We start from the raw sequence: 22,302 nt of genomic DNA, 5'->3' as shown, positions 1-22,302 counted from the left end.
TATTTTGATTATACACATCCTTGTCAATGAAAACCTTTTTTTTTTCTTGGTTGCATGGTGTAATCTGCGAGCGAGAGTGTTAGTTTGTAGGTCTTATGATTTTCAAAAACAATAATCAGCAGAGTGTTGTGTTAGCTGCGCAAAATGAATTAAAGAAATATTACTTGCGTTTGAAGCATTGCATGTATTTAAAATTAAGAATTACGTATATAAATACATTTGGAAGGCTAGAAAACGCGTCTAACATGACACCCTGCTAATTACTACTTTTAAAAATCGTACCGTTATGAGACCTGTGAACTAATACTCTCGCGTGTTGATGACACCATGTGGACCAGAAAAAAGAAAAAAAAGTCTTTCATTGACAAAAATGTGTATCATCAAAATATCTGAATTAAATAAATGTATTTATATATATAAAAAAAAAAAAGGGAATATGCATTGTTTTCTAGCCTTCCAAACGTATTTATATACATAATTCTTAATTTCAAATATATGCAACAATTCAAACACAGATAATATTTCTTTAAAAAAATATTTGTATTATTTGGACTATTGTTTTTATCTTGAGTGTCTCCATACTTTGATTGATGTAACCTCCAACCTTCTTTAGTTGTATCTTGTTGAACTATGCAATCTGTATAAAATTTTGAACAAAACCTTTTATTTAATCCACTGGAGTAGTACACTATCATTCCGTTAGCCATGATAGGCTAGTAGTCGTAAGTAATTTGTCTTTGTATTTTTGAGTTAACTGAATTTTGCCAAGTACTCTTTTGTAGGTTGAATCCTCAGTGCAAGTGACACTCAAAAATACAATTGCAAATTACTGATTTTTATTGATCCCCTAACAAAAGAGGTATTGGACCTAGTAATTTACTTCTGTTCATTTTGTTACACTTTTCTGAATAACCACACTTTGGATTTTTCTTTTTTTTTTTTTTTTTTAAATTTTGCACAAACATTAGTCATGGTGAAAGTAAATTTTTCATTCGTGGAGGGGAACCCCGCATGCTTGGCTTATTTTTAATTTAACTTCTACTCAATAATTTTTCCTACTTTTTGGTGAGGATGTTTATTTTTGCCTAATACAAAAGTATATCAAGACATTTTTACAGGAAGGCGATTTTCATCCGTGTCCCATATTGTAAGCACCCAAAATTGATTTAACTGATTTTTATAATTGGTTGAAATTGTTTTCAAAGAATAGATTTATAAATTTCTTAAATATTTCTTTTTTTTTTTTTTTTTATTTCAGCCATGCACAGAAGTATTATTTTTATCGTTGTTTAAATGCTTCCATAGCGTACTCTCTCCCGTTCTTCTTGAAATGGTCCGTAATGTTCAAGCATCCTGTGATGTTGATGATATGGCAGCTATACTGCAGAAAGATGCAGGTAAATTGGAAAGAAAATATTTCTCTATTAACATAATCAGTTTTTTTTTTTTTTTTTTAAATCCCACAAACAAAATTGGGTGATCACCTTTTTGTTTGTTTTTGTAAGTTCTTCACCTCTTTTTCTATGTAACATACACGTTTTTTTTCATTATTAATTGCAATTATTTATTGAAATAAAATTTGGTGCTTGTACATTATAATTGGATATCAAAAAAAGACCTTTTAAGTAAAAACCTAACCCATTATGTAATTACGTGTCATGTTGAAATTTCCAAAAATTGTGGAAATGCTTGAATAGAAAACTAATTACAAGAAAAAAAATTTATTTTAGCAATTTATTCCGTATTAGTAGGGAGACACAACGTTGCTAGGGATTGAATGATGATCAACGAATGTTTCACACTCCCATATTTTTATTGCCATTGAAATCAGTTAAATCGCCCATTTTTCAGTCAAATTGATTGCCTGCTCTAGTTGGTAACCCATCATGGTGCATCGGAAGGAAGCTTCACATGCCTCCCTGCAACGTCTTAGTCCACAATACATTCCACTATAGAGAACCTACTGTTGATTTTATAAAATTATTTTTCATATAATGGCTTTAATTAAAGTTTAAAATGCAAACGTCAAGTATCATGATGCAATTGTGCTCTAGAAACATTCATTTTAAATGCGCCAATCATATCAAAGAGTGTACTGTTGATTATATATTCCCGGCCTTTCTGCTTGTGCAGTGATAATGATTGAATTTAAGTTTTTAAAATAAAAAAATTCAATTGTGCTTTAAAGAGAAACATTCATTTCAAACCCCCATATCAAAGAACCTACTGTTGGTTTTAAATGTCTGGCCTTTCAGCTTGTGTGGGAATAAAACTTCTCAAACTTATTTCTGATGTTGGGCTGTGTAATTTCGCATTACATTTAAATTTCTACGTATTGATAGTTGGAAACGGGGAGGAATTTCTAAAAGCAAGTGATTTGATGAAAGAAGCTATTAGAGTATAATGTCTTTCGGCATCTGGGGACCTTCTACAGTAAAGGGGTAGAACTTATCTGATTGTTGGGTTGGTATGCTGTATTTAAATTGAAAGGTCTACAAAATTTGTTGGAGCACATTAATTAAATTTAACTTGAAAATAATAAAATAAAAACAAAAATGGTTAAAAAGCAATCACTGATAAGTAGAGCTACTTTAATATAATTTTCTTACTAGATGTTTATTAGTGTTATACTTTTGTTGTAACTATTTTTTTTCATACCTCAAATAAGGTGTATTGCCACTTGGACGTAAGGAGGTACTAATTGGGATTATGTCTACAGGGGATTACATGGGGAGTGTAGCAGCAAGATATCTTCAAATTAGATTTAAACTTCTGCATGTTAGTACAGTCAAAGAAGCAAGAAATAGGAATTTTAAAGTCTATCAGTCCAAGGAAAGAAACTATTAGAATAAAAAGTTTTTCCACATCTAGAGACCTACACAATAAAGGGGTGAGATTTTGTTGCTTATCAAGTTATGAGTATATACGTCGAGGGGGCTCAAGTACTATTAGTACATCAGAGCCCATTCTATTAAAATACTTGTAAAATATGCACAGGCATCCAACATTGTGGCAATAGGACAAGGGTTGGAGCTTGGTCAATAGTGCAGGCCCTATTAAATTGGAGTCTTTTTTAACCTTGTCTAAAAGAGAAAAACTACTGATAGATGCACAAGCCCAAATGTGGCAACAATACTCATGCGGGGGCGAATGTTGGTTTTGTAGATACATCGGGTACTCGTTTATGTTATTTTCTAGCATAGTAGAGGGAGTTCACCTTCTTTGCAGCAGCCTTTGTAATGTCCCCAATGTATTTGTTTTGATGTTTTTTGTTCTTTGGTTTCTCCTTTGCAGTTCACTTATATTAAATATGTCCATCTGTATATATAAAAGTGAAAATGTATGTGTGTTCGCTTTTTGTGTATATCTACAAAAGGCTTTTTTTGGCTGTGATTCTTGGTTAGCTTGCTCCTTCTTAAAACTTTTTATATGCTGTCTAAATAATATCTACGACTAAGGAACTCTGGCCGCAGCTATCTTTAATTTACCTGACTTTTACAAGCTATTGTCGAGATATTTTTTGATCACCGCATAGCAGAGAAAACGGAAACTGGCTTCCAGCGCAAAACTAGGTACAACATCACGCGACTTGACGTTCTCGCACCTGTTAATTTCGCTTTATAAACGTCAACTTAACACACTTATCAATTCATCTATTCCGGTGGTCGAGATGGTTAGGTCGCAGGTTTTTTTTCCATTTCCTTTTCACCTCCGCGTCAAAGGTTGGGGTTCAAGCATACCTTTCTACTAAAACTTTTTTTTCTTTTACACCTCCAAACACCCGGCCAAAGTTTTTTAAAACAGGGTTGTTTTGATCTAAACCCCCCCCCTCACACACACACACACACACATACACCTCCAAACACCCGGGCAACGCCGGGTACCCCCTGCTAGTCTATAATATAAATCTCACCTGTCTGTTTAAATATGTGTATGTATGTCTGCTTAAAACTTTCAACAGAGGCGATGGATTTTCACAGGATTGGTATCATTTTGAAGATCGACCCTCCAGACAACAAATATGGAAAAATTGGCCAAAAACATTAATTTCTTCACCCTCAACTCGGCACTTTTCTACTGGGAGGAGTCGCTTTTTTCACCAATATTTTTGAAAGTCCTCCCCTCTTTTCGATTGACTAGCCCTAATTTAAAACTACGTCACTTCCGGTTTGGCGATAGACGCAACAGCAAACGCATCCCGTTTTTTTTTTTTTCCACATTCTTTTCCTCCTTTGCGGTACAGGTTCAAGCCTGCCTGCCTGCCTGCCTGCTTGCCTGCTTTTTTTTTTTTTTTTTGCTCAACCCACACCTCCAAAGCACCCAGGCTCGTATTTAATATATCCAAATTTTCAAACAAGATGTATCTTTATTAGTGTTATACACATCTTTGAACTATTCTAATAGTTTTGTGTGTTTCTCCTTTGCAGTTTATAATGCTGTTGGTTTGGCCTCTTTTGATCTTTTTGATGACATCGACTTTGACCAATGGTTCACAAGTCACTTGATACCAGAATTACAAAACAAGCATACAAAGTAAGATTTTATGAAAAAAAAAAAACATGTTTTTCCTTGTAGAATTTATGCTGAGTAGCAAAATGTTGCTTCTTGTCCAGACTTCTCACAATATTAAGAAATAAAAATTAAAAAAAAAAATCTGATCTATGTACCCATAATGAAATGAAAAAATATATTCCAAAAATCATGTAAATTATTCAAGTAGTTTTATTTTGAAAATCAAATTTTATGAGTATAGACTGTTTTTGCCCATCAAAATGTATCTCAAGAAACAAAGGGAGATAATTCAACAATAATTCATACTTAGTAGATGTATGTTGTAATGCTTGCAAAATTCCATTAATTGCTTAAAGAAACTTTCCTTTGTAAAAATAAAACTATTTGATCAATTTAGTTGAGTTATCTTTTTGGTTCTTGCCATTAAAAAAAAAAAAATGGCAGGAGAGACAGTCACTCCTTATCTAAAAATAAATCTATGAATTTACATGATTCTTGCAATACAATATGATATTGTTTCATCATGGTACGTACATCATACAGATTTCTTTTTATTTTTATTTTTTTTTTTTATTATAGGGAGAATTTTGGACAAAGCCCCAAATTATTATTATTTTTTTTTTTTACTTTAACTCATATTACACTTTTTTCATTTTCATTGTTTCTATATTCTTTTCAGATCGATACTAATTTTACTTAGGAAACAGTAACAGATTTGTCCTAATTCTGTGTCCGTTTTTTTTTTTTTTTTTTTTTTACCAAATTACAACCTTGATTTTGTGTATAACTTCACCCTAATAAGGAGGCAAGTAAATAAGAACTATAACAAAGAATGTTAAGAAACTTACTAGTTTGTCTTCAAACTTGGAAACTTGCGTTCCTCTCAAAATCAATCTGCTGCTATCATTAGCACCATATCTAGTGGATATTGATATTTTCTACACACATTTTTTTTTGAGATAATTGTGGCATGACTTGGGGAAATTATAACCTTTTTAACTTGATATTATTTGGATTCTTTGTACTATTGTTTTCACCTTGAGTATTTTTTTTACGACTGAGGATTGAATTGTCACCCTCCAGAAGAGTGTAGCTTACAACTGAATCTTACCAAGTACTTTATCCACTGTATCATTGTTACTGTGGCTGAGTGTTTAATATGGACTTGTCCAGTCTATATAATTGTTAACATCTACTTTTATCACTGGTACAAGATATATACACACACTGACAGCAAAGTAAAAATCACAACACAGTTGATCTAAAAAAAATATATCGCTTTTATTTCACAATGACCAATTAGCTTTTGATTATAAATTATTACTGGTGTTTTGAGGTTTTTGAAAGACGAGTAGGGTGGTGTGAGGTTAGGCGAGTGTCAGGCAGTGAAAAAATGGTCACACAGCTTCGCTCTCTCTGACCAACTGATTGACTTTCTCTTTGTGATGATTTTATTTATAAAAACATTCTTTTCCTATTAGAATGTTAAATATTTTCTTTTGTTTCAACTTTTGATAAATATCCAAGTTATGCATTCCGTTATTGTGGAAAATCCCGAATTTCTCACATTTAATCCATTTGCATGTGTTCAGCTCATCGAATGTTTTTTCTTCCCGAGGTTGCCTGCCAATATCTAACACTATGGGCGACACTCAAAATATAATTGCAATTTACTTGGGACTTTTACCCAGTAATGGCTGACAGAATAAGAGCATGCAACCTCATTGATTAAATAAAGGATTCCATTTGAAATTCTGCACAAATTCCAGAGTTTGATAAGGTATACCCGAAGAAGGTTGGAAGTTACATTGACTAAAACATTGTGAAAATAACACTCATGATGAGAACAGTTGTCCGAATAATCTCATGCTAGCAGAACCTGTGGAAATTCCACAGGGGAATCATTCATATGTAATATATTGATGTTGGCATTCTGTAGATGTTAAGTGTAAATGGAGATGCTCTGATATTATTGCAGCATTTTTTTTAAAACTGCAAAAGTAGTTATCTAAGCTAGCAGGACGCCCGGCAAACCCCGGTCATAAAGTACGCTTAAATATATTTTAATTCTTGCAGATTATTATTAAAGAGTTAATGTTCTATCGATTTCTTTTTATATATTATAAAGTTATGATTGCAAAAATAAAGAAATATATCCATATAACTTGGGTGCATTAGCTTGAATCGAAACTGAAATAAAAACATAACTTACTTCAGCCATAATCAAAACCAAAACTTATGAAGAATTCTTGATAAAATTATTTATGACAAGAAATGGAAGTACATAGCAATTAAATGATTCGGATGTAAGCATGACACAGAAAATAACATACGCTATCATATTAATATATAGATTACACGAATAATCAATCCTCATCTTGAAAATTCTGAAAATTTTATGGCTATTTTATTTTTTTATTTCCAGTTATCGAATTATGCGTCGACGTGTGATATGGTTGGTCAGTCAATGGGTGGGTGTTAAATTGTCTGTGACGTTGCGGCCAACCTTGTATGAGACCATACTTCCCTTATTACAAGATGATGAAGATCTCGTCGTACGGCTTGAAGCTGCCAACACTTTGAGGACTGATATCCTTTTATCATCAGACAAACTTGTGTATTCCCTCTATTGTCATTCCTGATTGAATTTATTTTGTCTATTGATACAAAAATGTTTTTGAATAAAAATATTTTTAAAGAAAATGAAAGAATTTTATCATCAAACCATATTTATTTTTCATATAAACTGTAATATTACCCCATGATTTAACTTTAGAATATTCCAGAGGGTACTTATACTGGTTGAAAACTAAAAATTATTCAACTTTTAGACCGTTACAAATGAGCAGAAGTTATAGCCGTTAACTTAGAATGAGTGCTTTATGCCAAATTGGTGGCTGTATACGGTTAAATTTGTACTTCGTTTTACATTAATATTAATCCCTGTTAACCTCTATCAAACAAAATAGTTTGCTATACAAAATCTCGTCCAGATGGGCCTTGTAGTTTTACAAAATTTCTAAAGTAAATATGGTATTGTGGTGACTTATCTCTAATTGTGCATCGAACATAATACTTCATTCACTGCACCTTATGGCAAAGGTCCATATAAAATTTCAGCTAGATCAGCCACCAGTCTTTGAGAAAATGTGTAACAAAGAGAAATATATATATCCTTAACTCTTTTGTACCTGTTGATGACTTTGAATTTAATACTGAACAGTTTTTACCAGTAAGTATGAGCATTTTTGTATTTTTTAAAAATTTCAAGTAAGTTACAAGTTTAAATTTAGCTTTTATTCATTGAAAAAAAAAACAAACAAAACTCCCTAGTTGAAATTAGGAAACTTTGTATTCAGAAGTAGATAAAATGTATGTTCATCTTTTGCTGATTTTTAAATTTTTCTTTGAAGATTTAAGAAATAAGTTTAAGATCTTCATTTGTTGAATAATTTTAGATTTATCAGTTTAATTAATTTGTAATTATATATTCACAATTCATTCTATTGTCTAATTTTCTGCAAAAATGGGTGGCTGTCCAGAATTCATCCTCAATTAAAAAGCAAAAATAGACAAAAATCCTTGATGTACATAACCGTGATGGAATGAAATAATCATATTCCAAAAATTATGTAAATTGATCAAGTGGTTTTATTTTATGGAGAAAATAATTTTGAAATGATTTTAAGCAATTAATGGGAAATTGTAGATTGATCTTGCAAGTCTGAATAGTTATCTCCTTTTATTTCTTCAAAATGGCGATGCAAAACAGTCTCTCTTCATTTACTTATAAAATTGAAGTTTTCTTGGTTAAAAATGAAACTATTTGACCAAGTTATAATTTTGGAATATCACATTTACATTCTGTCACAGATATGCGCATCATACAGATTTTTTGTATTTTAGTGTAAGGCGAATTCTGAACAAGAACCGAAAAATGTACCCCCCCCCCCTTTTTTTCCTTTTAATGCAAAACATGTAAAAACTTAATTGAGACATTTTTGAATCTATTGTAATCTTGGTGTATGACAAATATATGTGGACAACATAGTAAGCTGGTGCGAGACGTGCCTAGTATTGCCTACTCCAAAGTTTGGGACACTTTTAGCCTTCTAAATACCAACACTGGATGAAGACATATATGCAAATTGAATTTGTGGCTGAACTAATAGAGAAAAAAATTTTTTTTTTCTTTTTTTAAATGTCTTTATTACTCCGTTATTTACTCTGCAATTTTGATTGCTGTTTTACATTAATTTACAACAAGTACAGCCCGATCAACTGTCTACTCTTTTCAACCCCTAAAAGGGGTAGAAAACGATCAGAATTCCATGTTTGATTAATCTAGGCACAAATTCTCACTTTTCGGTGCTTGTGCAGTATAATGAAATTTTGAACAAATGCATTTCAGGTTAAAAAAAAAAAAAAAAAAGTACTCACAAAAGTTATGAAAAATAATCCAGTAGATGTGGTAAATCTATTTTTCATACAAAAAAATCATCTATACTAGCAGTCAGACATTTTCTATTTTTTCAATGGCGGATTTCAAGAAAAGCAAGGGAGATAAATCAGTTTGTCATACAGAATTAGTTGCAAAAGAACTTTCATATTAAAACAAACGATAAAACTTAATTCAATAAATTCTATTTTTTTTTATTGGATCATTTTCCATAATTTTCGAAATTTTTACTAATTTCAACATGGCACAGAAGTATGTATTGTTTTTCACCTGAAATGAGGTTTGAAATTACACACTGCACAAGCAATCACTTTCCTTCCACATACTTCCTTCCATGACATCACATTTCACCTTGTAATCCTAATTCGTATTATTTGGATTATTCAGATTATTGGTCTCGTCTTTAGTGTTATTTACACAGCGTTTCCATTAATTTAACCTCTGACCTTCTTACATCTTGTCGAACTCTGTGAATCCTTATCTCTAACTCTGGTATTTGCATATAAAATAGAACCCATTATTTAATCCATGCTCAGGACTCGTGGTGTAGTGGATAAGGTACTTTGTAAAATTCAGTTGTAAAGTTAAATCTTCTGGAGGTTGAAGGTTTAATCTTCAGTGCAAGCAACACTAAAATACAATTGCAAATTACTTAGAACACTAACTCTTCCACGGCTGATGGAACGAGAGCATGTTATCCCTGTAGATTAAATAAAGAGTCCTGTTTGAAATTCTGTGCAGATTCCTGAGTTTGACAAAATACACCTGAAGGTCAGAGGTTACATCGATTGAAATGTTGCCAAAATAACATTCAAGATGAAAACAGTAGTCCAAAAATCCAAATAATATGAATAATCAATCCTCATTTAAAAAATTCAAAAGCATAAAATGTAGTTCTAATTTTAAACTTTGATTTTTCAATGAAATTTTCTGTTCTTTGCTTAATTTTAACCTTGTGTGTAAAATTTTCAATTAGAACCTTTTTTACATATCCTTACCTAAACATTTTTAAATTTCAAGTAAATTTGTTTTTTCCTTTTTCAGTATCTAAGCCCCTCTTTTAGCCTTCTATTCCAACTGCTGAGGGAAGTCAAGGAATGTGATACTAAGGTCAGTTGTAGCTTTACTTTTCATTCCATTCTTTTTTTATTTTAATAGAAGAGTGGATTGTATGAGAGGTGCATGTCAAAATATGTTACGATTAAACTGTGACATTTAACTCCCTTTACTGATAGAATTTGAGAATGTGCCCATTATATAACCACTAGCAGGGCAACCTGGTGTTACCCAGGACAAAAGTGTAACATTTTTAAAACTTTCTTTCCATTTCTCTATATTTCTTATATTCCTCCTCCCCTGACTTTCCCCTTTCGCATCCCCTTTTTCTTTGCCCAGCCTATTCCTCAATCTGAATGTATACAGGAACAACTATTTATAGACCCCTCGAGAAATGTTAGCATAAGGGATTGAACTCCATAATAAAAAAAATCAGTTCTGTTTAATTAGTATATAATCTAATTGAAAAATCACATCACCTTTTTTTCCGCTGACAAAATCTCTGCCAAAAAATGAATAATTTATCTATAAATCTTAGATATTATTCATTTGTGGCAACGCTGATCATGAAAATACTTTGTGGGTTTTGTTTTAGATTTTTAGACAGACATACAAATATACGTGCAAACAACTATCCTTTATATTATAGACTAGCAGAGAAATGATATTGATAATGACAATTTATTTGCCACCAGGGAAGATGATCTCATGACCACAAAAGATACTACATTATAACAACTACCAAAAAGATGATGCGTGTGAAGCTGGTTTATGCCAACAAAATGAACTCATCACTACGAGGACCCCCCCCCCCCTATTTCCTGGGATGATTGTTTCCTGAGCACAAAATAGCATATTATCCTTAATAAAAAGAAGAGAAAATGCCTGGGAGGATGGTCTCAATACAAAAACAGAGACTACACTACTCGCCTCCCTTCTCTCCCAAAGAAAGTGATGGTAATGACGGGGGCCCCACTAATTTGAAGTACATTCTGGAAAATCTTTATTAATGACTCAGTTTTTTTCAAATTAATACATTGGATCGTTTGAAAACTATATTATAACTGCCAAAAAGGAGGAGATAATGCCCTGGTAGGGTGGTTAAAATATAACAAAATGGACACTACACAACTTCCGTCTCCCAAAAAAAGAATGTGTTGTTAATTCCTGAGAAGATAGTAACATGACCACACAGATATTACATTATAATTCTTACAAAAAAAAGGAAATAATGCTTGGGAGGATGGTATCATGACAGCAACGTGACCCTCTCTCCAGAAAAAAAGTTGATGTTAAGCTGTGGGTGAATGGCCTCATGATCATTAAAAGCCTATATTAAGAAAACAAAAGTAAAGAAAAATTTGTATGTACTTGTGATGAAATATATTCTAAAAATCATGTAAATTGATCAAGTTTTATTTTTATACAAGAAAATCAAATTTTATTAGTATCTGTGAAGTGAAGGTCTCATCTGCCATTTTGAATACCATCTCAAGAAACAAAGGGAGATAAGTCAACAACACTTCATACTAGATTAATGTTGTAATGCTTACAAATTCCCATTAATTGCTTTAAAATGATTTTCTTTATAAAAATAAAACTGCTTGATTAATTTACGTGACTTTTTGGAAATGAAATTTTTGTTTTGTCATTGGTCCATACATTATACAGAGTTTTTCTTTTTTTTTTTCTTTCTTATTTAAAAGAAATGATAATTCTTCACAAGAACCACAACTTTTTCTTTTTTTTAATCTGAAAAGTACCGTAATGTGTATAAATTGGTTAGCAAAATATAGTTGTTGAAATTTTTAGTTAGGCAATGGGGGGAAAAAACAAAATATTGTTTTATACCGTTTCATGAATTCAGTAATGAAAAACAAAAAAGTTTTTTAATTTTTATTTCAGATGCATGTTCTGTATGTGATATCATTTGTGATTGAACGTGTCGGTTGCCAGATCCGTCCATACGCTGACCAGCTGATTCTCTACTTGCCACTCTTGTGGGAACATGCTTCGGACCACAACATGTTGCGATGTGCGATTCTTACAACTCTTATTCGACTGGTCAAGGTTTGACTTTTTATTTTTTTGTATTTTTGGAAGAAGCTGTATTTGAATCAGCATCACATATAAATCTAACATAAAATAATCACCTATTTCTGGGCCATTGTCTAATTGGATAGTATTTCAAGGACATAATAAGATTGTTTTTTTTTTTTTGAGATAAAGCATGTGTTTAAGGGGAGAGATCATGTTGAAAAGTTAGTAATGAAAATATTTTTTTTCATCATTGTAAATATAACCCGAATGCTCCCTACCCTCCAAAGTCTCGTAATTCTAAGACAAGATCCAAGAAGGTGTCTTAAATTTAATAGGTCCTGCATTATCGACCAGGTTTCAACCTCTGTCCCATCACCGCAATGTTACATCCTTGTTCCTGTTTTACAAGTACTTTAATGGAATGTGGTCTGATGAACTCGTAGAGCTTGTGCCTCCTCAATGTACAGTAGAACCCTGGGATATGGCATTAATTTGTTCCAGGGTTGGGATCATAAGGTAAAATCGCTGTATTGCGTGGCCTAAGCAAAATTTTATACAGTACATATTAAAAATTAGTAACAAAATACAGTACAGTATATAATACACATGTATATAATCAAATAACATTATAAATAACATTGTAAGGCGGGGCAAATACCTTAACAAGGGGCCAGAAAAACATTGGGCCACCGTATTCCGGGGTTCTACTATACATACTTCCAACTAATCCAACAAGCAGCAAAATCCCACCCTCTCACTGTTGCAGTGCCTAGATGCATGAAGGCCTTCTTCCCTTGGAATGCTAAACTTTGGAATACTCTTTTGGTTTCCTGTTTCCCTGACTGTGCTAACATGGAGAAGTTTAAATGCGATGTGAACAGACATGTTGCTGCTCAACTCCCCGCAGTTTCCTGTTAGACATGATCCCGAAATAATAGCCCCTTAGGTCTAAGTGGTAATATGCCTTATTTAGGGTTTAAAAAGTAAAATAAAAAAAAATTAAAATAACTCTACCAATAACTGTTTGGTCAGGTGCACACATTTCTAAAAGAAAGAACACGTTGCATGTAAGATTGAACTAAAACTGTTAGCGTTTAAACATTGTAAAGTGGGTTGATCATTTTATGTTAAACTAGGTAGGGGACTTGCCAGGTTGTAAAATACGCTTAAATATATTTTAATTTATGCAGATTCCGTATTCATAATTACAGAGCCAATTCTCTATTGAATATTATATTCAATACTTAATATAAAGTAGCGCATGAGGAAAGAACGGATGTACACAAATCTATGTCCATGGCAGAATCCTTAGAAAATGACCTCCAAACCCTAGTGGAATGGGACATAAATTGAGGGTAAACATTTAATGTTAATAAGACTAAGCTGCTCTCCTTTAAGAATTACAAGAAGCCTCTCCAACCACCGACATCCATGACAAATAACTTCCTACCTGAGAATTCTTCATTCAAACTCCTAAGCTTAACATTCACAGGAAATATGAACTGGAACAAATACATTGAGGACATTGCAAAGGCTGCTGCAAGGAAAGTGGGTTTACCTCTATCTTGCTAGAAAACTAACATCTGAGAGTATCCTGTACCTTATATAAGGCCACCATTCACCCATGCATGGAGTATTGTTGCCACATGTGGGCTTGTACATCTACAAATAGTCTCTCCTCTAAATAAAAAAGGATCTCCAATCTAATAGGTCCCAATTTGTCAACTAGGCTCCCACCCCTGTCCTGTCGCTGCAATGTTGCATCTTTGTGCCTGTTTTACAAGTATTTTAATGAAATGTGCTCTGATGAACTCCTAGCACTTGTGCTCCTTCGATGTACATATCTCCGACAACAGCAACAAGATTACACCCCTTCGCTCTTGAGGTTTCTAAATGCTGGAAAGCTTTTTACTCTAATAGCTTTTTCCCTTGAATAGCTAGACTTTGGAATTCCCTTCCTGCTTTCCTGACTGTACTGATATGTAGAAGTTCAAATGTAACATAAACCAACATCTTGTTAATCTTTCATAGGCATGGTCTCAATTAGTAGCCTCTTCCGTATAAATGCCTTATTTGGGGTGAAGGTGAGTAAAAAAAAGAAAAAAGTGACTTGGGTACCATCAGCTAGAATCAAAACCAAAACATTTAGCTCTCCAGCCATGTTCCCTACCGATGCATAGAAAGAAATAAAAATGTTGACAAGTTAAAATGAACATTTTGCATTTCAACTTGCCAACATATTTCTGTACACATTATTCATCTGTCCGTGATATTGGTCCCCATTTTTTAAATTTTTAATTTTTTTTTAATTATCTTGACACTTGTCTCTTCTCTGAGTACAAATTTTAATTAACGGAACAAGTCATCCATATCTCATGCTTTGCATTTCTGTTGTCTACTTTCACTGTGTGTTAATTCACTTTCTAGTAGTTTTTAATCTGAATATTTGTAGAAAGAGTGACTCTTTTTTTTCAGTCAATTTACATAATGTGTTCATTACACATCATAAATGATTTTGATGGGAAGGTGGAACATTTGGTGATCCTTCTTCAATCACGGTCAACGTCTGGTATCCTTGCTAGTCATTCATAATATAGATGTGAAAAGACGTTCTATTTTTAGTTAAGCAGGAAGAAATTGGAGAAATGTCAATTTATGAATATTCAAATTAAATCCGTCGAATAAATAGTTACAGTGTGATCCAACCAGTCACAAATATGTTTAATTTTCTATAAATGTTTATGTTGATATGCTTCCAAGAACTTTAATGCTAATTCTTATACCTTTAAGTGAACTCATGCTAAAAAGCTCACTAGAGAGTTCCTTACACATGTCTTGGACTTAACAACACAAGGATTTTATTTGCAAAGAAAAAAAAAGGCAATAAAACTCTTTTACTCTCTGAAGATGGACGTGTTACAGCCTGAAATATATCAGAAATATTTCAACTTTAAAAAAGAAAAAAGGTACTTGTACAGTTCAATCAACACATTAAAAAATTAAAATATAGAAAAAAGGTTATATTGTACGTATCTGTTTTGGACTGAAGATCTCAAAAAAAAAATTTCATTTAATTTGATCGAGTATTATTTTTTTTTTTTATAGAGGAAAAACACGTTTTTATGAGAGCGCGTTGAAGTCAGCCATTATGGAAATTTTTAACATGCCACAGGGAGATAACTCCAGTTAAAGCGCAGAGACTCCCTTCCAATCTTTATTACTAGCTTTTCTTCCTAAAAATCGAACTTTTTGCTCGGTATCATAGCAAATTGTTTTTTCGCTGTAAAAAAAAAAAAAAAAAAATACTTGATGAAATTAAGTGAAATTTTTTTTTTGGAGAACTTCGTTCCATAATAGATATGTACAATATAACATTTTTGAAATTTTCATTTTTTTAATGTCCTGATTAAACTGTACAAGTACCAGAAAAAAAAGAAATTGAATCACATTTTTCTTTTAATAAAATAATTTAGATTTTTAACCTTTTTAAATGTTTTTTTTTTAAATTCTTGACATGCTTTCAAGAACTTTAATACCAATTCTTATATAAATGTTTAATATAACACTAGCCCTTTTGCCTTTTTTCTTCAAGTTTTTTTTTTTTTTTTTTTTTGCCCATCCATTATCTTCTGGTATCTATTACTCATTAAAATTGATTTTAAATTTTAAACTAAATCTGATGAAGTCTTTTGATTGAAAATGAAATTGCAGCTATCTGCAATTGATTTGATTGACTAGCTTCATGATTTTTTCAATAAATTTCTTTTTTTTTGTATTTTGATTTTTAGGATTACCATTTTCATCTCCAGTATCATTCGCACAACCTTTCTGGTCAATGTAACCCCTGACCTTCTTCAGATGCATCGTGCTGAATTCTAAAATATTTTTGTCAAACTTTGGAATCTACATGGAATTTCGAATGGAACTCTTTATTTAATTCATGGTATTAACATGCTCTCGTTGATTTGTCAGCCATGATTGCATAGAAGTCCTAACTCCTTCGCAATTGTATTTTGAGCCAGAAGGGTGTAATTTACAACTGAGTTTTACCAAGTACTTTAGTGTCGCCTATGAAGCAGTGGATCAAGATAAAACTGCAAATTATTTAGGACTAACGGCATGAGAACATGTTATCCCCACGCAAAGATGAAATAAAGTATTCCAGTTGAAATTCCATGCAGATTCCTGAGTATACCAGAAAGATTCCCAAGTTCAACAAGATACACCTAAAGAAGGTCGGAGGTTACATCAACTAAAACATTGTGAGAATAATGCTTAAGGTGAGAATAATAATAGAATAATCCAAAGAATCCAAATTATCAATCCTCATCTAAAAAAATTCAGACATAATTTTAATGACCACCATTACAACCTGGCTTTTACTGTTCAGTGATTATTTTTATTTATTTATTTTCATGCAAAATGTTTTTTGTTTTACCTTTAAATATATAAGAAATGTTTGAGTGAAACTTACATTTAGTTTAATGTTTGTTTTACATGCTGGCATATCGACTTTGTGGTTCTTTGTTTTGTAGTTTTTTACTTTTATCTGGACATACACACCGACCATTGCCCTTTTTATAATAGCCTTTTTTTTTTTTTTTTTTTTTAAATAAAATCTGGAATGTTTTTAATGACCATCATTAGAACACTAACTTTACAGTTTATGAAATGTGTATTTTACTTGTATTTTAATGTGCACAAAATATCTTTTCATGAAATGTTTCTTTTAAAAATTAAACAAAAATTTTGTTTATACAAGTTTTACAGTTTATGAAATGTGTATTTTACTTGTATTTTAATGTGCACAAAATATCTTTTCATGAAATGTTTCTTTTAAAAATTAAACAAAAAAAGTTTATACAAGTTTTACAGTTTATGAAATGTGTATTTTACTTGTATTTTAATGTGCACAAAATATATTTTCATGAAATGTTTCTTTTAAAAATTAAACAAAAAAAGTTTATACAATAACTTGATTATTTTAATGAAAAACTTTTAAAATTAATGTAATTTGATAAGATTTGCACCAATAGATAAATACTGAACATTTTTTTTTCAATGGCACCTTACTGAATAAATGTTATTTTCTTGCAAAGAACATTGTAGAAAGAAGATTGGTTAGTAATAATCCATTATCGATATATGCTAGGTACGTTGTTATTTGGTTCTGACTTTGAAAATCTTAACAAAAATAACTTTATATTGAATTTGTTTTTTTTTCTGTTTTTTTAGGGTCTAGGCACAAACTGCAACACGCTGTATAATTTCTTGATTCCTGTGATTCGCCTTAGCACTGATGTAACTCAGCCATTTCATGTTTATTTGAAAGAAGATGGTCTTGACCTATGGCTCGAGACCCTCCACAATTCACCCGTTATCACTCCTGACCTTCTTGAATTGTTCACTGCTATGCCAGCATTATTAGGTATGTCCCAGGTGTCAGTGACTGGGAAAAAAATGTTAGGTATGTCTTAGATGTTGGTGATTAGGAAAGACAATATTTGGTATGGCGCTGATCCATTTTTTTTTTTTTTTTTTTTTTTTTTTTTTTAGTTTTTAATTTTTTTTTTTATATAAAAAGGATCAACAACCAGAACCTTTTTAATATTGTCTTCTCCATTTATTTATTTATTTTATCAAATTGGCATCAATGGCCTACTCTGGCTGCTTTGTTTATTTGATTTCATTTTTTTTCCATTTTCTTGTACAATATTTTCCTTAACAAGGGTTTGAAATTGTCTCAAATAGCAGCTAAATCAGTCAATTATCAATAAGATTTAATTGTTAAAAAATTTATAACAAACTCTATATTTTCAAACCAAAAAATGTCTTGTGATCTGCATGGATCAAAAACTTTGTTTGGACATTAATAATTATTGTACAGCAGAAAAATGGGGAGACAATGATTCTCGGAACAAAAATTATCTTTAGTTACACTTTTTGTGGGAGTCTCCTTCCCACAAAAAGTAATATATTTTTGTTGTAAAAAAAAAAAAAGAAAAAAAAAAGGAAGCCTAAAAAAAAAAATTTTTTTTATTACTTAAATTGCTAATAAAGACAGTGTTTCAGTTTTAGTAAATTATTAAAGATCAGCTAATTTTGATCAGGAGTAATTTGAGAACCAGAAAAATTAAGTAACAGCAAAAATGATTGAGCTTACAAGAAATTGTTAATCATTATTCTATCAAAGATCACTTGTGAGTTAGAGAGCCTAGCCAATTTCTCTCTGATAGTATATATTCTCAGAATTTCTGAAGTTTTGAGATGAAGATTAGTTATTTGTATTATTTGAATTCGTCTGACTACTGTTCTCATCTTGAATGTCATTTTCACAATGTTTCAGTTGATGTAACCTCCAACCTTCTTTAGGTGTATCTGGTCGAACTCACAAATTTGAATGGAATTTTGAACGGAATTTACAGGAGTAGCATGCTCTCGTTTCGTCAGCCATGATTGGATAGAGGTCCTAAATAATTCGCAATTCTATTTCCATCTAGTTACGGTTGATGGAAATTTTGTCCAAATTCCTAAGTTCGACAAGATACCCCTGAAGGAGATTGGAGGTAATGTTGACCGAAATATTGTGAAAATGACATTCCAGATGAAAACAGTAGTGCGATGAATCTAAATAATACAAATATCCTTGGCAGCTCACTGATAGGCTCCAGGTTGAGGGGTTCGCAGAGAACAGCAGTCGTGGCCTGGTTAGCTTGCCAATAATGTAGGATGAGGGTGGAGTCGGTCATTGTCAAAGATTTCCAACTTCTAATGATCAACCATCTTTATTGGCTACTTTTTTGCAAACTTAGAGAAGGCCATTTGATTGATAGACATGCCTCTTGATTGATATTGAACTCTCACAATACTTGCACAACATCTGTATCCATTGGCTGTTATTCTATAACTGAACCGAATAACAACAAACCCTTCTTGTGATACTATCGTACTTCAAGGTGTGGAGATATCCCGAGATGGAATCTTATCCTCCTGGCATGACACAAGATATTAGATGTTGATAGTCACATTCTCCTTTCGAAGCAGTGCTTGTTCTGTGTCTTGAACTCATGCTGTGTCTAAAACCTTCAAAAACTTGTTTGCTCCAGCTATGTCTGAACTGCGGAGTAAATTGGTTGTATTAGACATAAATCATTAATTCTATACAAAGAGGAATCATTGCATCTAAAAAATCGAATGCTTGGTAAAAACAAAAAACAAAGGACATCCTGTGTTCTAAATTTTAGAAAGGATAACATTTCTTCACTGCATTTTCATAAATTGTTGATGCTGGCAAACACATCCTTTTTAATGGAGTATAAGACAAATTTTTTGATGGTCATAAATCGTTCTCTCTCGCTGCCCTAGGACTGGTTCAAGGCAGCTCAAAAAAGGAGCACCTCCTCCTGCCTTATTCCACACCCTGATTAAAGTTAGTCGAAGGATCTTGGAAAATTTATTAAACAATGAAGCCTGGTTTTTATTACCTATTTATCTAATAAAAAGTATTTTAAAATTTTTTTCCTCTTTTTTAATTTTTTTTTTTTTATATTTGACAAAACTTTGACAATGTTCATAAAAGATTCAGAGATCGGAGCATACATAATTTTTTTTTACATGACAAATTTTGTTTCTATTTTCTTGCTTCCACATGAGGGCAGAATTAGACACAAATTTTTTTTTTTTATGTGAAGAGAATACACTTCTGCCAAAAAAGGGCATTCTGTATTGTAAAATTTGCTTCAGTCCAGGACTTCATCTGCCATCAAGGAAAGATTAAATGCAGAATCAAAACATATTACATCTTGCTCCTAGCCATTTGACGGGAAATGTAAATAGCATTTAAAACTTTGAGATGTAAAGTTTATCAAACAGAAGATTTTAAAATTATCCTCTGGGTATCGATTTTAAAATTATCCTCTGGGTATCGATTTTAAAATTATCCTCTGGGTATCGATTTTAAAATTATCCTCTGGGTATCGATTTTAAAATTATCCTCTGGGTATCGATTTAAAAATTATCCTCTGGGTATCGATTTAAAAATTATCCTCTGGGTATCGATTTTAAAATTATCCTCTGGGTATCGATTTTAAAATTATCCTCTGGGTATCGATTTTAAAAGTATCTTCTGGGTATTGATTTTAAGGCCTTGAGTTATGCTTTCACTTTTCTATTGATGTATATCGACTTTTGCTGAGCTTTGACACAATAATCTTATGAGATGAAGAACTAAGATATACTTGGTTGAGTTGTGGATTTGTTCTGCTGTAGTGATTCTTTCTGAATTGTCTCACGGAAATATTAATTGCCAATATTCCTACGAAGATGTTTGTATTCAAATTACCTGTTTATTTCTTCAGGTCCATTATTCTGGCAGAAACTGAGACCATCTACTGCTCGCTATTTTTATTAGTTACATTTTAAAATGTGTTCATCTTTTCTATCCGGCTCTCAGTATGTGTTTCTATGTATGTCAGTTTTGAACTCTTCACAACGTATTGATTTCCACCAGTTCAAGGCAACCTGAATATGCACTACTATTTAAAGATGTTTGAGATTATATTCACTGTTGACCCTGATCCACGTTTAAACATGATAATTTATGTAGATTGCATATATATTATTATAGAATCAATCCTCTCTTGATTATTATTTATTACGAGGAATAATTTTCCTGGTAGACTAATTCGCAAAATAAATTTACAAAATGATAATGTCATTCATCATATTCTGTGTGTGTTTGTATACAATATCACGTCAGCTGATTTTTGGGCTTGACGATGAATGCTCTGGAAAATTCATTTAAAAATATGGAAACAAAGAAATGATTTGCAGCAGTTTTAAATGGTACCTCTTTTATCGTAAATTGAACTCCGTAATAAGAAAAAATTATAATAAAATGGTGAGGTACACGTGGGCTTGAACAGGGTATCATTCAATCTGTAGTCAAATGCTCTACCAGCTATATCTTCCGATTAATAACTTTTTTTTTAAGAAGAAATGATTTGCTGAAATTTTATTATGTCCCTTGCTGGTGTAACATAAAATATTCCTCTGTAAAAATGATTCCTTTTATCTGTAAGAGAGAAAAGCTATTTTGAGATGGATTTTTTTCAATACTTATCGGATGAATTTCTATGCCAAACATATCTAAGAACACTGCCAGACATATAAATTAGCTTTGTGTGAAATTTGCAAAAGATAGGCTCAGCTGTTTTGGAACTTATAAGGAAGGAATTTCCACATACAAAGTGACTTTTATATAATAGAGATTATCTTCCTTGGATGAAGAGAAGGAAGTTGTTTTGTTTCTCTGAATCTTTTATAACCATTTTAAGAATTTCACCAAAATTATATTTGCTGCTAATGCTAATTCTTTTTAAATTTTTATGTTGCTCCTTTAAAGATCTTCCGCAGAGATATTTTACGAAATCAAAATGAATCCTGGCTTTTATTGGCTATTAAAGTTTTTTTTTTATCCATCAACATCTATTACTTATCTTTTTATATTTTATACTATTATAAAAATGTTCATGGCATCAAAACGTTTACAAGTATTGAAAAGCTGCAGCCTTGTTATATTCTAACCTGAGAGATGAGTGCCGATTGCCAGATAGCCAATCTCACTGACATTTAAGACAGCCTTGAATGTAGCGAGCAGAAGAAAGTTTTCTTGAAAAATGATTAGACCAAAGCTTATTCAAAATACTGATGCACACACTGTAGAGTTTTATGGAGAAAATCCTTCAAGTTAGTCAAACTGTTTTAATACCTCATAGTAATAAAACTTCCTGTTCCAGTAGCTTCTTTCCAAAGACTGCAAGGTTGTGGAACTCTTTCTGCTCACCGTTTTCCTTCTACCTACAGCCTTGGTCTTTTCAAGACAAAGATCAATAGCCATCTCTTGGCTTTTCAATAATCATGTTTTGTTCTTGTTAGCTCCTTACATTAAGTGGCTTCATGCTTCGTCTTGAGCAATTTCCATAAAAAAATACTACTTCCTGATGTATATACTTGTGTAATGAACTCTCTGCTAGATAATGGTTAACCAAGCTCCAATAAAGGGAGATATTTTGTCAAATTAACATAACTTAAAAAAAAAATTGGTTCCTGTCCGGAATTTCTCCTATATTAAAAAACAAAACTACAGATAAATTTGTATGATGTATGTACTGATAATGAAAATATCATGTTCCAAAAATCACAGAAAAATTGATCAAGTAGTTTTATTTTTAAAA

General features: G+C 31.9%; 1 protein-coding gene across 2 annotated transcripts in view; it reads left to right on the top strand.

The window, feature by feature from the left end:
- LOC145270104 (importin-11-like) overlaps positions 1-22,302 on the top strand; it is a 108,605-nt gene that overhangs the window by 62,157 nt on the left and 24,146 nt on the right. The window contains exons 12-18 of one of the 2 annotated variants that reach the window (XM_080125709.1): positions 1,259-1,397; positions 4,428-4,533; positions 6,938-7,101; positions 7,704-7,744; positions 10,016-10,081; positions 11,933-12,097; positions 17,303-17,495. In XM_080125709.1, coding sequence (XP_079981835.1) covers positions 1,259-1,397; positions 4,428-4,533; positions 6,938-7,101; positions 7,704-7,744; positions 10,016-10,081; positions 11,933-12,097; positions 17,303-17,495 — 874 coding nt within the window. Of the gene's footprint in view, positions 1-1,258; positions 1,398-4,427; positions 4,534-6,937; positions 7,102-7,703; positions 7,745-10,015; positions 10,082-11,932; positions 12,098-17,302; positions 17,535-22,302 lie in introns of both variants that reach the window. The other variant, XM_080125707.1, reaches the window with a different exon arrangement.

Source organism: Euprymna scolopes, chromosome 4, assembly GCF_053919585.1.
Source record: "Euprymna scolopes isolate OS-2025 chromosome 4, ASM5391958v1, whole genome shotgun sequence".
Lineage (NCBI taxonomy): Eukaryota > Metazoa > Mollusca > Cephalopoda > Sepiida > Sepiolidae > Euprymna > Euprymna scolopes.
This window is presented reverse-complemented; position numbering and strand designations above follow the sequence as displayed.